The 16,213-nt window shown below is 36.4% G+C and overlaps 1 protein-coding gene and 1 long non-coding RNA gene across 2 annotated transcripts in view; both read right to left on the reverse strand.

Annotated features, from left to right (window-relative positions):
• Positions 1 to 3,926: 3,926 nt before the first annotated feature.
• On the reverse strand, positions 3,927 to 13,465 carry LOC139697843 (neurotactin-like). The gene is made up of 5 exons (XM_071596703.1): positions 13,347 to 13,465; positions 12,134 to 12,257; positions 11,307 to 11,454; positions 9,709 to 10,667; positions 3,927 to 6,156 (listed from the first exon to the last, which is right to left on the reverse strand). Exons 1-5 carry the CDS (start codon positions 13,374 to 13,376, stop codon positions 5,483 to 5,485), a joined length of 1,935 nt encoding a protein of 644 aa, XP_071452804.1. The 5' UTR covers positions 13,377 to 13,465; the 3' UTR covers positions 3,927 to 5,482.
• Positions 13,466 to 13,484: 19 nt separating this feature from the next.
• The window catches only part of LOC139697844 (uncharacterized), a 29,356-nt gene continuing 26,627 nt past the window's right edge, over positions 13,485 to 16,213 (reverse strand). The window contains exon 3 of the long non-coding RNA XR_011702820.1: positions 13,485 to 13,550. This is a non-coding gene — a long non-coding RNA (uncharacterized lncRNA). The remainder of the gene's footprint in view (positions 13,551 to 16,213) is intronic.

Below are 16,213 nucleotides of genomic sequence, written 5' to 3' on the forward strand. Positions count from 1 at the left end.
ACCATTTGACTACAGTATTTTTTTTACTCTTCCCCCGGTTTAATTGTAATATTCTGCATTTCCATGATTCAAATTTCTTTTTTTTTTGACTTGACAATTCTGTGCTTCAAAGACTTCTCTTTCAGGAACCATATTTTTATCTGACACAATCTATGATTTCCTCCAAGCTCAAGGGTTGCCTGCGATATCTTATCTTAAAAGCTTGAGAAATGATGAAAGAAGACACTTTGCTTTACCGCATAGAATTTTTTACCGCGACCTAGATTTCATTGCAGTGTATCATCTTCAGGTTAACCAGAAGATGTTATGCTGTGGCAAAACCTATATTGTAATAAAAAAATTCTATGTGGAAAAGGACAGTGTCTTCTTTCATCATGAAGGATTTCCACCATGTTTCACCTGTAACTGTGTCAGCCTGATAAATATCAGTATCTTTGGATATCTTTGAAATAATTACAAACCCTCTTACATAAACATAAAACTTCATCTCACCTGTCACTTTCAGCTGTGTTCTTCTAGTCAAATACATTCTGTTGAAGGGTAATAATGTCACTTTGAATTTTTAAGATGAGAAATAAATAAAAAGTATATTCTTAAGTACTTTCAAATTTTCAGCCATTAACTAATAATGTATGAACACTACCATTATTCTCTCACTCCTATTGGTATTACAAAACTTGTTATCCACCTGCATATGAGAGCCTGAAAGTATCCACTGCAAATTTATGAAATGTAACTGCAGTATGCAGTTGCTGAAATGCCAGATTGCAACAGTATGCAGTTGCCGCAACTGTATAAAGCTGCAACCTGACTTGTCAGGTTGATTGTGAATACTGAAATCCAGCTTGAAGTAAAAGCCTGTAAGCAAGTTGTAAAAATCCCCTAAACTCCTAGGATGCCTTAATAACTTAATTCAAGTAAAAAGCTTAGCTTACACATTACTGGATTCCAGTTTGGGGATCTAGATTATTGAGGGAAGGTGTATAAGAAATTTGAATATAAAAGCTTTCATCAGGGCAAACAGGAAGACGTAACTGAATATAAATTGAATAGCTTCAGGCATGATTTTGTGGAAGTCGAACATAATGATAACTGATCGTAGCACTTTTCCACTTGATAAAATTTTTATTTTTCTTGATAATACATGGAAGAGTGGTGTGTATGCGATACAAAGTTAGTGCAAAGCCATATACGTGGGCCAAACGGGTAGGAATTTCTACACCCGAATCAAAGAACACGAGAAGTGCTCGATCTTAGGCAACACCACATTAATGATCGCCAAACACTTACTCGAGACCAACCACACTTGTGATTTCAAATTAAAAATGCTACATGAGCCAAATTAATGTGAAAAATTAGACGCGTTTGAATTAAATTGGAAATTGTCCAACAAGTAAAGAAGAAAACCCTTCTCCTCAATGGCATGCAGTTCACTTCCTCCACCCCCCCCCCTCCTTTCCATCAACTTTTGTTGGTAAACATTGACCACGCGTGACACACAACCCCCCCAGTGTGTGGTGAGTTAAGTGTGGGTTATTCCGCCACCACCCTCCCAGAAGGGCCTGATCCCCTGGCCTGGACTTCAACCCTCAGCCCGCGTACTGGCATCGTCCCAGCTGCCGATGGGTTATTGGTGACTGCCACCATTCACCCAAGTGGACCACTTTGCACCCCAAGACATGTGTACTGTTTTTAACAAGGCCGAAACTCTGTTTTTCCGCTATCCTTTTTAAATGTTTCCCTTATATCTCCCCCCCCCTTCATTTCCTACCACGTCCTCTTCTCTCCTTCCGGAATCTTAAAAGTATATAAGATGGCACACAACTTCATTTTGTTACCTGATGATGATGTAATACATTGACATCTGGTCATAAAATAAAAATTTTATCAAGTTGAAAAGTACTACAATCAGTTATTCATTATAACTGAATATAGTTGAAAATTTTTGATGGAGGACTAAGGAATAGGTAAAGTAGAAGAAAGGTGGAAAAATCTCAAAGAGGGGGTACCAAAATTCACAAATGAAGGAGTAGTGATGCCATAGCTGTATAAATAAAAACTGTGTAGGCGCTTTTAGAGTATATACCTAGGTACTCTGCTGTGCCTTCATTCTCCTACACCAACCTAGTATTTTTCTGAAAATAAACCTATTTCTGAGGTAGGCATCTATATCACAGGGAATTTCAACAAAAATCCAATTTCACATAGGTAGCAGGTACCCAAATGCCAACACTGTTACCCTTTTTCAAGGAATAAAATAAAATTCAGCAATTTCAGTCTCATAATTAACCTGGAAAACAGATTTGTCTTGTGGTTCATGGAACTATCGACTACTGAATATTAAGTGTTCAAAGCTGAATTCAGGTGTATGTGTGATCTCACAGGGTTTTCTATTCCCGAAAAACATGACAAGTGAATGCTTGCAATAATTCCAGCAGTATTAAATGAAGTGTAGACTAAATGGATGATTAAGCTGCTACAGCCTTAAAAATGTAGAGTGAGGAAGTTAAGCTCTGATGGCAGTGTGTTAGTTCACTATCAATCGGAATCAAATTACATTCGATGTTCTTTAGGTGATTTAAGGGGAGAGCATCCCACTTCCATGGATTCTCACATGGAAATGAACACACGAAAAAAACAATCACAATGGTGCTCACATGTTACAATTACCAATGGTTGCTAATAGGAATATTGATTTCATACTCAAAGCAACCTCAGGCCAATATTAATCCACCATTTAGTGGTTTCTCACAAAAGAGTTCAGAAAAGTCCATATTCTGGAATCCCAGGAAGAAACCAAATTCACACTGTCTTCTTTGAATTGGTCTGTAAGCCAGACACCAGTGAACAACTCTCAAGGAAACTGAGCTGTCAAGGCACACACTAGAGCACACACACATGGATTCCTTTGAAGAAGTTAATATTGAAGTGAAACCCATTGCCAGGGACCAATATGAAAGGATTATTTGTTCTTAACACACTGAATACAAGCTGATGGCATTTCATCTGAGCTAAACACATATATGATATGCGGAGCCCAGTTATTGAATGTGTTTCAGTCAAAAAGTGTTCTTCTATCATCAGCACAAAAGGGAAACTGCAGGAAGCCATTTGCTCCTCTCTCTATTTACTATATTTTACATCTAGACAGCTCCCACCACATCCCTTTCACCACCTCATTGCGAGAAATAATTATGACACTCCTTTTTGTGATTTTAGAAATTTTGATAATTTTTATGTCTCTATGGAATAGTAGAGCAGCATTGAATGTGAATTTTTAATTTTGAGATTCACCTCACACACATACATGGCAGTGTTTCCATTGCCAAGAAAACACCTCAGAATGCAAAGCATGCTTGACCATGTTGTACTGAATATACCTACCTAGAATAACATACTTATAAATTCTTCAATTATTTGGCTCCTATTCAGGTTTCATGTTTCTACTCTCTTAGGCTTACAGATTGCTGTAGGGTATTTTCGTTGTACCCTAGGCTCACTGATAAGTAGTTGATGGTCTTAAACTTTGTTAATTATCATTGTGATAGATTACATAAACATAATATGTACTCTTATTTGGCTCTGGTTTTAGTTATTAGAGATTTCAAACCTTGGTGAGGTATACCATATAGGTACAACTGATGAAAATTAATTACTATAATGGCTTACTCAATTTCTGACTATTTCTAATGCTATCACAGTCCCATGGCCACACATTATATTGGATATGACATAATGTGGTTGCAAAATGCAGCCCAAATACCGCAATACTTTTTGTAATAATGAAGTCACTCAATAGATCAAATTCTCAACAACATGCCTTCAGAATATTACCTGGACCACCTCGGGTGTTTTATGCTACAAATATGCTACTTTATTTTAATAGCATGCAATTATGCTAAGCTTATTAATAATTAAACATCAAATTGATTTTCCTTTTAATTAATACATTGAGATCATTATCAATTAGATACAATTTCTTACAAATCCTCAGTAAAGAGGAGAAAATGGCTAACACAAAATTCACAGGTACACTTTCTTTACCAACATCTATTATGTAGATTATTATTTTGCATCCTCAAGACCCAGAATGCCCCTTTCATTTAAAGACATCAAACGTTTCCAAAGTTCCACTAAGCACTTCCTCAAAAATCATATATAACAAATATATTTGAGCTTTCTTGACTGTAACAATAATTTTCAATAATGAAATCACAAAATCTAAGGATTTTAAATAAATCATTTAGTGAAAAAACTAAAGGGCAACTACAATTATGAAATTCTTATTATTTACAAGCTAAAATTAGTTAAGAAATTTAGTTTCAGTAGAGAAAAAAGCATTTTCATACTTCATTAAATTTCTCCAGTCATAGGAGAGGTGGCCCCAGCAATGAGTTTTGCGAATAGCTCTGTGAAAATGACCCTTTTTCATTTGAACTATAAAACACTAAAGAATAAAGCGCCCATACAAGTTTCAAAGATGATCAGTGCTGATTTGTTTCATGTTGTACAATGCCCTTCATAAAAGATTGGACACACAAGCAATTTGTGGTTAAATTCCTTCGTTACATGTCACAAACATTGAATAGCTTAGGCAAACTTTTTACAAAAAAATAATAACACCACCATCTTGGTGGAATTACATTCAGGTATAGGCTGTTCAAAATTGGTATCATGAAATTTTGTATTTTTGAACTTTGATCTCTTGACAATTAAAAAATTAAATGCTTTACAAAAATATTGCAGACCATAAAAACATGTAAATGCATTATCAAATCACTTACTATAAAAGACACTAAAACATCTGAACTATTTTTATGGAAATTTAATTTATCCATAATTGTTGAAATACTTTCATACCTTTTTGATCCATGTAGATGGCAAACCTATTTTTAAAATTCTGCTTTCAAGTGATGTAACCAATTGACTGGATATGTTACCTTTGCAAAACTCTTGCCTCTTTGGTAATTCGATCACTTGCCCATGGATGATGTAGCAAGCTTTACATATATTATAATGAAGCCTCTCTTAACAACCTTAAACATGTATCACCATTATATTCATGAAGTAAAACTTTCCTAATTAATGGATAGAAACCGGAACTCACATGCTTTTTATTGTTATGCAAGCTGCTTCAGACATGGCTAGTATTCAGTTGTCTGGTTGACATGCCAAATATCTGGTGTGTAATTTGAAAAGCATTATTTACATCTGATTCCACATATCCCTCTTCCTGAGGTCAATTTTGATGGCATTTAAGCAAACACTTGTCGTTGCCTCTTCTGTGGGTCTTTCACAAACACCAATTATTCCTAAATGGGATCATTAAAAGATGCAAGCATCTGCCAAAACAGTAACTCTTACTAAAAATAAGTCAATCAAATCACACAATCAAGTGGATGCAAACCATAAAAGGAATGATAAATAGCATTTATGTTCTTCCCCAAGCAAAATGTTTTGATTCAGCAAATTACATTTTTCTTCAGTCTAGACGTGCATACTTTGGCACAAAGCCATTCTTGGTCCAGAATTCACAGCGAGGATAATCTGCTACAGATTCCACCTTTCCATCCTGTCCAATGAGCATCAGCCTGTTTGGCATCTTTGACTCGGGCCATGAGCCTACTTCTTCCATCTCACTTCCGGTTGTGTTAACGGTGGGGCCATGCCTCACATAGGTGTAAAACATGCGGGATATGGCACTCGACAGTCCACCTTCCAGTTTGTGGAGGGGGTGGGTGAGAATGGCGGCAAGATCTGCTCCAGGACCCACGAGTGCTGATGCCTCATCTGGCTCATCAGGAGACTCGGGGACAGCGCCAATGGCACCAGACTCCTCAGGGAGAGAAGCAGCCACATAAAAGTAAACTGGGGCATTATTTGCATAGCCAGCAGCGGCCCGCGTGAAGTTCAAGAGGGGGCAAATTGAACGGATGTCGGTGATCATGGCCGTTAAGCGAGTTAGGGGTGGTGGGATTTCCATGGGTGCAGTTCCCACTGGGGGGAAAGATGGTGAGGAATAAAGACGCAAGGCCTCTTCTGCTTGCTTTGCCCCTCCCACGGCACTATCCTGAATGTGTTCCGCTACCATTCTTTGATCAGACCAATCTTTCCTTCTACGCAGTTCGGATGTGGCCTCCCCATGGGATAAAGTACCTGCAGAGAAAGAGAATCAATTAGTAGAATGGATGGAAATGATGAATGTGATGAGTTTTACTTTTTTAAGAAGCTGTTGCCAAGTAAAGGATAATGGAGCAAATACAATGGCACACACTTTTTGCAGTTGCCCTCGGCTACATATAACTGGCTTATGATTGGGGCATTTTTGGCACCAACACCACTGCAAGATGTAAGGCCACTTACCACAAAAAAATACATAGGGACATTCTTTCATTCTTAACTGTGAAGTTCAAATATGGAATTCAGTGAAATTATAACATAATAGAGGATTTCATTTTAATATAATCTACGTCCAAACAAAAGTCAGTCACCTTGTAAATATCTGTTAAAATATTATCCAAATTTAAAGATTGACTTGATGGAGTCATTGATTGTAATAGATATATTCCACCATAATTAAAATTTTATACATGGTGCAACAAAAACCAAAATCCAGTCTGCAGGGACATCTTAAGTAAACAGTCAAATAAACCAACTTCCAAAGCCATGATAAGATGACAGAGGCATACAATCAAGATGTTATTCTCAATTTCAAATTGAAATATTACAGCAAAAATAATAGTGTTCACGATTTCATAACCTAATTATGCAGAATGGTGGAATTTAAATTGGGATTTAAACCATGATAAATTGTAAATATATTTTCCAACAAGAAGATTGTTTTTTTCCCATTAAGATTATTGAAACTTTATCAGCATAACCAAAGAGAATTGTGGATGTTTTCTAATGAATTTCAACAGTAAGAAATTGGCTAAAAGTTCTACTCTGGTATTTACAAGAAAGGGATTATTTTGATAAAGGAATAGAATGGCACTGGAGAAATATCAACTTTTTGCCTGAATTTATTTCAAATATGAAAATTGAATGCTAATTGGAACCAATTCAAAGTTGCAAAATTATGGTCTGTCTATCTTATTTGTTAAGAAGAATTGCTCAAGGAAATGTTAATTTTAGGAAGCATCATCAGCACTCCCAAAAACTGTCATATCAAATAAACTAAGACACAGTTGATAGCGTATTATTGGGGCAGATTATGACACTGTTAATGAGAGATATGCAAATACTGATTCCAAAGGAGAGAAAACAGCTGACTTTTCAAATCACATATTTTCTTCACTCTTATTCCTTTTAGAGATATTTAAATTTCAATATAATTATAAAAATAAAAAAAACAATAAAAAATCCATTAAAATGCAACTCAGTATAGAGCTAACTTTCACTCTAAGTAGTGCCCCATTATTTTTAATAAAATAATGCATTACTTTCTAAATCTTATAGTTGCTTTCTTCCTTTTTTCGTTTTCAGTTAAAATATATCAAATGCATTCAATGTTACATTTATATCACTCCTTTACCTATATCGATAATAATATTGAATAGAAATAGGTCAGATAGTTTTTAAATTCCTTTTGTTACCAATAATTACTGCATCTCAGAAGCAACCTCTCAAATAGATAACAGCATTTTAGTGCCTTTCTCCCAAATGAACTAGTTCTGTATTCATTAAATTTCATCCAATAATCTCCATGCCTATCCCAGCATACCTAATACTGACCAGGTAAATATACCGAGATATCATTAATGTAACAAAAATATTCATTTTCTCATCTACTAATTTTTTTTTAATTTGGTCACTATGCATTTAGAGTTCACACTAAGTTTATCTGTAGCTAGTGAGCAATAACAGAGTATAAATTGATGCCAATTATAAGTGAATTTAAAACAGACTGGCACTACAGGGACAAAAGTATTCCTTACAGAAACAATTCTTATGTTAAAAAGTAAACTTCCTACAGAGAGAGCAGCAAATAGGCAGAATCGAGCAGATCAAAAGTGCAAATATGTTTCCTTGACCGGAACTTGAACGCCACATCTTTCGACTTGCCAGGCCAATGCTCTAACCACTTCAGCTATCAAGGAAACCTAATATGCATTGAGATCTGCGGGTCTTCATGCAAACATATTTGTTCGCCATATGGTGCGATTTTGTTTTTGAATGTTTATTTGGCAAAGTGGCTCGTCTCTTTCTTCTGACATGCGCACCAAAAAACGCACTGTTCCTATCCTTTATTATGCTGTATGATTGCTTACCTGCTGGCCTTTCCTCTTGTGTGTTGTCTATTTCTCCTTTGGTGGGTGAAATAGCCCCTTGACGGCATGACTTGGCCAAAGAATCGGGGCTCTTGATTACGTAAAGACCTACAGATCTCAGCGTAAATTATATTTCCTTGATAGCTCAAGAGGCTAGAGTATCGGCCCAGGAAGTCAAAAGATCCAGTGTTCAAATCCCGGTCAAGGAAATACATTTGCCCTTGTGATCTGCTCAATTCTGCCTTCCTCACCACTACTGTATTCATCCTTTATATGTATTCCTATCCCTTTTCCTTATATCTCCATTTGAATAAGTGTTTGTTTGCCATATGGCAGGATTTCATGTTTGAATGTGTGTGTATACATACATAAATATATGTGGGTCATGGTAGTCCAGTGGGTAGAGCGTTGGACTACTGACCAGAGGGTCCCGGGTTTAATTCCCAGGCAAGGCACTCTGGGCACCTGCAGCTCTATCCAAGCTATGTGATTTTTCTGGTACCAGATCTTTCTGGGAAACCATAACTGGCACAGAGAAAGGAACTGGCCCTCCTACCCTGATGTGCGAATTTCACATTTTGTATAGGGCTTAGTACTGGGTGAACTCTACCATCACCTACTAAACCGACCTTCTGGTTGATTCCTGTGTTTATGGTTTTATATATATATATATATATATATATATATATATATATATATATATATATATATATATATATATATATATATATATATAGCCTGGTTATAATTAGCATTTAACTTTGTCATCAATCATCTATGAAGTGAATTGAAGATTTACTGCACAACCTAAAAAGAGGGCATGAAGCCTCTCATTAGACCCCACTAAGTTGCATGAACTTGGGAGCATTGAAGGGAAGAGAATGTAGAGTTATGGTTATCCTACCTCTACAATTGAAGAAATTACGTCTGATAATGGCATAAGAACTTTGATATAGAGCACTGTATTCCGTGGAGGGGGAATCTTTGGAAATGAGGCAAAATGATAAGCATAGAATGAAGGCTTTTGAGATTGGAGTTTAAGAAAGATAGAAAAAGTAAAATAGACGTAAAGGAATTCTAAGAAATGAGTTCTAACCATGGTAAAGGAGGAAATGGCATTGCTGGTAGAAGTTTTGAAGAAGACAGGACAAATAGATGCAGGGTATTTTGATTGGCAGCAGAATATGAAAGACGGTTATATAGGAAGAAACATTACTTAAATTATGTTGGGGCAGGAAAAGAATAGGTATTGTGAATGGAAGGAAGGGAGGTGGAGAGAATGCAGCATTGAAAAGATTAAAGGTTAATTTCAAAGTGGGGTGTCACTGTATGTCTTCTTTGGGTAGGTTCAGAAATGTATCAGTGGATAATTGGCTTGTCTATACAGAACCTACCTTAAAAATTAGTCTACCAAATACATAATGGCATGAAATCTTACCAATCACCAATGGAACTTGAAGACCATGTCTACCCCAGGCTTCTAATGGTGGTTCATTGAGTACATCCCCATCCACAATCAGCCAACGGTGTACTGAATCTGTGTCCTCTTCTTTTTTCGGCAAATCCACAGCCTTCCACTTCCAATTCTCAGGGACAGTATCCAGGAGGTCTTCTGCATCAATCTGGAGCAGACACGTTACCGTGCTACCCACATTCTCCATCGAGGGTCCCCTCTCACAGTTGAGTGCCTGCACAAGCTCCAGTCCTCGCCTCTCCGCATCCAACTGACCAACCTCCCCACCAGGTGGGAATGCAGCAGCAGGTCCAGAGAGCCAAGCACGGGAGAAGAGACGGTGGGCCTTACGAGATGTTGCAAGGGCCATGACCAAGGTGGCCCCAGCACGGTGACCCAGTACCGTGATGGATAAGGGATCGCCTCCGAATGACATGGCATTGAGGTTGACCCATTCGAGAGCAGCACGGACATCAGCAAGACCATAATTCCCTGAGCGTGGTGGGGAGGAGGACTGGGTGAGCACCTTGGCAGAGAGGAATCCTAGGGCCCCCAGGCGGAATCGAACCCTCACAAGGATGACCCCCGCGGCCCTGGCCAACTGTGGGGATAGGAGCTGGGGGGAAATGGACCCTTTGCCCCCTCCCCCTCCGAGGGTCTCAGCGGCAATGAGTACCACAATTGGCACTCTCGGCGAATTTCTCTTCGTCCTCGGGGCAAACACGTCAATTGTGAGACAATCTTCTGAGCCATCCAGACTCCCGTTCCTGAATGTCTGCCAGCAGGCATGAGAATGGTGAGAGGTAGCATTGCCAGTTTCCAAAGTTCCATTCCAACAATGCTCGAGGCGCTGGAGGAGAACAGGTGGCTTCCATCTCAATTTTCCAATCGGGGGCAGTGCATATGGTATTCCACGGAATGCAAAAGCCCCATCTTCCACCCATCTGAAAGGATTTGAAATAAAATTGTAAGGACATAATCTGATATGAAAACAATTTTGAATCTAATCAGAGTGAAACCTGATGAAATTTTCGTTTGTTTCACTTGTTTTTTGGAAGCCTATGTGCTTCAAGGGTTAACCTTTACAAAAAAATTTGTTTTTACAGTCACCAAAAAAAGTAATTTTATTAGATTGACAGCTGGTGAAGATTTGTGCCAATATCTCTACATGCATTTCACTCAGATATGACATATACTTGCTAGCATATGATATTGGTGAAAATTCTTCGATAGTATTGAGATTATGATGAAATATATTTGAGGAGATAGTTTGTGGAACACTGACTTCAGGATTTTGTAAATCTGGGTGCCAAGCTTGAAGCAGGCTAGAACTGAAGGCAGGTTTTTATTGAATTAATCTGGCAGAAAAATTTAACAGCTTTGTATATCCTGGAGAAGGACTATGAAATGTTTAAATGAAAAACAACCTGGATGATCTGATGGAAATGCATTAAGGTAAATATGCACTCTTTTGTGAAAAAAATCTATTCACCCATTACAGTTTTAATTTTCAACTAAACATTGATGAAATATAATATTAAGGCTAGACGTGTAGTAAAATTGAATAGTTGACTCAAGCGTACCCTTTAACAGGACCACATGATGTAATGGCAGTGACACGTCGACCTTCAACATGAAGGACATCTTTGGGAGCATCATCAACTGAATCACTGGATGATGCAGCAATACTAATTATCACAATTAAAAGCAAAATGAACAGCACTAATCCACCTGAAAAGAAAGAGAACCAAGAGTTTTAATTCAATATCCACATCATTATTGGTATATTAATTTGTATTCTATAAGTAAATCACATAAAAGGTTTTATTTTAACTAATCACTCTAATATTTTATCAGGTGATTGTTGATATTGTAAGAGAGAAAGGCAAATTCTTAAATTAAGAACAATTACTCTTCTAGTAATGAAGATATTAGAAGAAGTAAAGGAGTTACATTTTCAATCTTCTGAAAACCTTAAGAGGTCTTGTAAAGAAAATTTTTAATCAAGATTAAAAATATTAGGCCATTGATAAAATCTGAATAAACTTGAGAAAATGTATTAGCATAAATTTAAAACAGTCGATTACTGACAATAGGCATATATAGGATACTTTATGTAAAAAATTATTCATGGTGCATCAAGTCTTGAACCCAAATCTCTTGATTTCTTCAGCCATTTGAGGTCACAAAATGTCCCCTTTTACTTAGAAGAATATCTGGATTTGAGCTCAAACTAATTTGAACATATTTTCCATATCATCAACATTTTATGATTTGAAAAACATTTCAGCTCAATTTTAATCCTATTATAATTCAATTCATGGTTCAGCTGAAGCAACTTTGAGAAACGTTTTCAATTCAGAGTCAAACTAAATAACATTTAAATAAAAAAAACTGTTCACAAACTTACAGAGAATAATGAAGCGCCGTTTTGAGATCTTTCTTATTCTTCTGTGCATCCGTTCATATTTCCCCCAGCCTTCATGGGTTTCTTTCAATGACTTTCGTGACTCTCTATCTCCATCTTGTTTTTCCTAAGAATAAAGAAAATAATAATTTTAAAACCAAGTACAAAAATGTAAGAAGTAAAAAATTCTCTCTATATATTTTTTCTACGAGGGTAGTCTGAAAAGTTCCCGACCCTACAAACAAATGAGAGATTTTTTTAAAATTTATTTTTACTTTTCAACATAGTTTTTGTAACATAAAGTCATTTACAAAAATTTTTAATAAATATGACTGAAGGTGCATTATTGTACACTTGGGGGCATAGCTATAAACTTAGAATTATTTTATTAAGATTAGTGCTTATCTTGTTTATGTAAATGTCAAAATCAGTTTTACAAGCAAAATAGCCTATGCTTCGTAAAAGTTGCTTGGTTAAGTCTGAGGTGAATGAAAATGCTCTTATAGTAAACATTTTTTCAAAGACTTTGAAAAAGGCAAGAAAGAACTAGAGATATTCAAAGAAACATTTGTTTTAATGTCATACACAGTAGAATCATTTAAATCAGATCTCACATCAAGCAGCTGATGCTTTAACCCATCTTGGTGTTTACAGAGGATGAATCGTACAAATGATAAATGGATATCATCCAGGAAATAGAGATGAAAAGGTTAAGAATTGCACGTAGTTTTAAATTAACAGCCATTAATTAATTTCCCCTTCTATGGGAATAAATATTTCTAAGCACATTTAATAAATTTTATTCTATTTTTAGCACTGAAATGGTACTTTGAAAGTGTTTTCTGATTAATTGACCATTTGTTTATTGAGCCAGGGGTCCAGAATCATACTGATTTCATTCTGAAATTCACAGCCATTTCTGCATTGCAATAGTGAAGACTCAGGTATGACTTCCTGCAATGCAAAAAACTATAGCCACCATTGCAGTACAATAGTAAAAGTAAACACCCGCAGCACTTGTGGATTTTGGAATCCATTCAAAATCTAGCTATGCTTATCACATATTAATTAAAACTTAATAACTGCATAAAAATTTCACTGGTTATAATAATAATTAGTTCACGGAAATTAACTTTGCAGCATTAAATAAAACAATTGGATCAATCTATACACGAGTGTATGTGGTAAATTAAAAATCAAAAGTAGCAATAGGTACCACATCAGATTCCAGCTTGACAGTTTCCATGCCATCATCAGGCTCTCCTCCAGCAGTCTTCTCCCCACCTTCTGCTCCCTCGGAAGGCAAGCCCTCCTTCTTCTCCCCTTCCCCTTCATTTCGCCCCCCTCCCTCACCACCACCCCCACCCCCATCTGCTGCATCTACAGGGTTCTTATCCCCAACAGACTCCTGGGGCTTCTCCTGCACAATCCCAAAACATAAATAAAAAAGCATTAATGACATACAGATTAAATCTGAAAACTTCTTAGATTTCTTGGCCAACAGATATGACCACCCCCAAAACCACAATAACCCCTTTTGCTGCTGTGAACATACCAAGTACATTTGCATGGTAGGCTGCTGTGAATGTACCTTTTCACCTTTCTGTCATGAGCTATCATACTTTGAAATTTCAATAAATTATACTTGTCAAAATAAAAATTTTCCATTAAATAGACAGTTAATCTAGATTATTTTTATTTATTCCATGTTTTTATTTTTCAGATTATTTAATTATTTCAGGAGTAATAAAGGTTATGGAGACATTATGCCCTCCATTTTCGCCAAATGTTTGAAGTAGAATTCCGAAGAGTGAACCGTAGTGAAAGGGTTAAGGATCGTACCTGGATTCTTTAAGGATTCAGGGGTCTCTTGAAATATGTACTTTGGGAATCTATTTTGGAATCTTTGAACTTTGGTGGTGCTTTAAAAAACAGTCTCGGAAATAATAAGTTTTAAGGTTGTCGAATGAGTGCCACAATTATAATGCACTTGTGAAAACATGATCCACCGCTGCTGTTCTTCAACTTAAATAAACAAAGATAATGCAAATTATTTTCCATCATTTGATTCCTCTTCTGGTTCATTGTTTTTATAAATGCTGCCCATGCACTTTGTTTATAAAATAAGCCCAAAGTGATAAAGCCACTGTCTAGGTAATTAAATATTTTGAACAAAAGTAAAATTTGATAAATTTAAAATATTATAGAGGAATACACAATATGGATTGAAGTAAATGGGGAAGTATAAATGAGTTTATGTTGTGTAGTGAATTTGTTGCTCTGAAGTGAGATGCCTGTTTCAAGAAAGTTGATGGTGGAGTCTGAAATGGAAGACGTGGATTTTACAGTGAAAGAAGAATTTAAGGCTGATAAGAAATTGTTGAGAGACTCGGAGCCATGTGTCAAGAGAATAAAAATGTCGTCTATGCAGCAGACCCAGAAAAGAGGTTGGAATGGTTGTTGTGAATGGAAAGTCTCTTCAAGGTGGCCCATGAAGAAATTGGCATGTGATGGTGCCATTCTTGTTCCCATCACCGTGCCTTTGGTTTGAAAGTAGAAACAATTTTGGAACAAAATAATTTTTTGTGAGGACGAAATTGGCTAGATTGAGGAGAAATTTGGTCAGAGGATGCTGGGGTAAGGGCCATAGAGAGAGATAATGTCAGAGAAAGGATAAGCCTTCTACATGGGGAATGGAGGTATAGAGGGAAGTAACGTCGATGGTGGCCATAAGTAGGTTGGGGGTGGAGGGAATAGAGACAGATTTAAACAATGGAGGAAGTGATATGTGTCTTTTGTGAAGGAGGGCAAGGAGAGTACAAGAGGTTGTAGGTGGTGGTCAGGAAATGCGGAGATTCTTTCTGTGGGAGAGTTGAAACTGGAAATTATAGGGTGACTGGGGATGTTGGGTTTGTGCTATTTTTGGGAGGAGATAAAACTGGAGTGTTCTAGGATTAGGGGTGAGAGATGTTCCTTGGGATGCTAGGCCTTTTCTGGCCCAAATTGGATATCGATTATTTGAAATTCAATATTTGTTGACAGTATTGTCATGAATATTAGAGGTAGCAATTAAAACCTATTAAAAAAAATTTGCGAATGGACGCAGAGCTCTAATTCCATAAATGAAACAAAGAAACTGAATTTTTGGGGAAGATTATATAAATTTAATTTAACATCGCTTGATATTTTAAATATGTATGCATAGAAAAAAGCCTTTTCTGAAGCATGCCATCTTGTTTATCTTGAACTCTGCAACAGTTAATATAGTGACCATCAACTAACACTTGAATAAATAAATTAATAAATGAATTGCTGAGTGGAAAATTGCAATTATTCACACGTTTATCACGTCCCATGGTGCAAATTTCATCAACAAAATATTTTGGGGGCTTATAGAAAACATATTTAAAATTTACCTCATCAGTTTAAGTGAAGTGGTTGAACAGTAATAAGTATTTATCATTTATCACCTTTCACATCAGTGCAACTCAGTAATAACATATATTTTTGCTAGAGTATAGCTTCTAAAGAGATAATACTCTTTGTGAAATGCTGCTAGATACAATTTACATTAGCTTTAACGGTCATTTGATATCATTAATTTTATAACAACACAGTAATAACATTATGTATGCATAAGAGTAAGTACAATATTTTTTGGGGAGTTGGTTTGACAGGGTGATGTGGACTCATGGAGTTTGGGGGGAGGGGGAGAGTGGACCCAGCTAGATTTCTGATTTAGGGTAGTGCCTGCTTATGAAAAAAAACACCAAACTGATTAAACACATGACTGGATGCTGAAAAATCTTTGAAAATCTGGTTGACTTAAACTTCACCAAAAATTCTGTACAACAGCATGTTAAAAAACTTAAGGAGAGCATAATTTAAAAAAGTTAATGGCAAAAACCTATAACCAGTTAGTGTTTTAACAAGGAAATTTTGGTGAAAAATTAATGCATTTAATTTCTCAGTTTCTAATATTTCTGTAGTCTTTAAATAAATATCACCGGTGATTTGATCAAGACCACACCTTCGTCCAAACTTGAAAACTTCTAATTAAGAACCCATCCACCACACTTCCAA

The sequence above is a fragment of the Hetaerina americana genome, unplaced genomic scaffold (genome assembly GCF_022747635.1).
Source record: "Hetaerina americana unplaced genomic scaffold, ioHetAmer1.1.p SCAF_8, whole genome shotgun sequence".
Classification (NCBI taxonomy): domain Eukaryota; kingdom Metazoa; phylum Arthropoda; class Insecta; order Odonata; family Calopterygidae; genus Hetaerina; species Hetaerina americana.

Coding starts and splice junctions, on each gene's coding strand:
- LOC139697843 (XM_071596703.1), bottom strand. CDS start 13,376: ATGGAAACTGTCAAGCTGGAATCTGATGTG. Junction 11,455..12,133: donor ACGGCGCTTCATTATTCTCT/GTAAGTTTGTGA, acceptor CTTTCTTTTCAG/GTGGATTAGTGCTGTTCATT. Junction 6,157..9,708: donor TCAAGTTCCATTGGTGATTG/GTAAGATTTCAT, acceptor CTTTCTCTGCAG/GTACTTTATCCCATGGGGAG.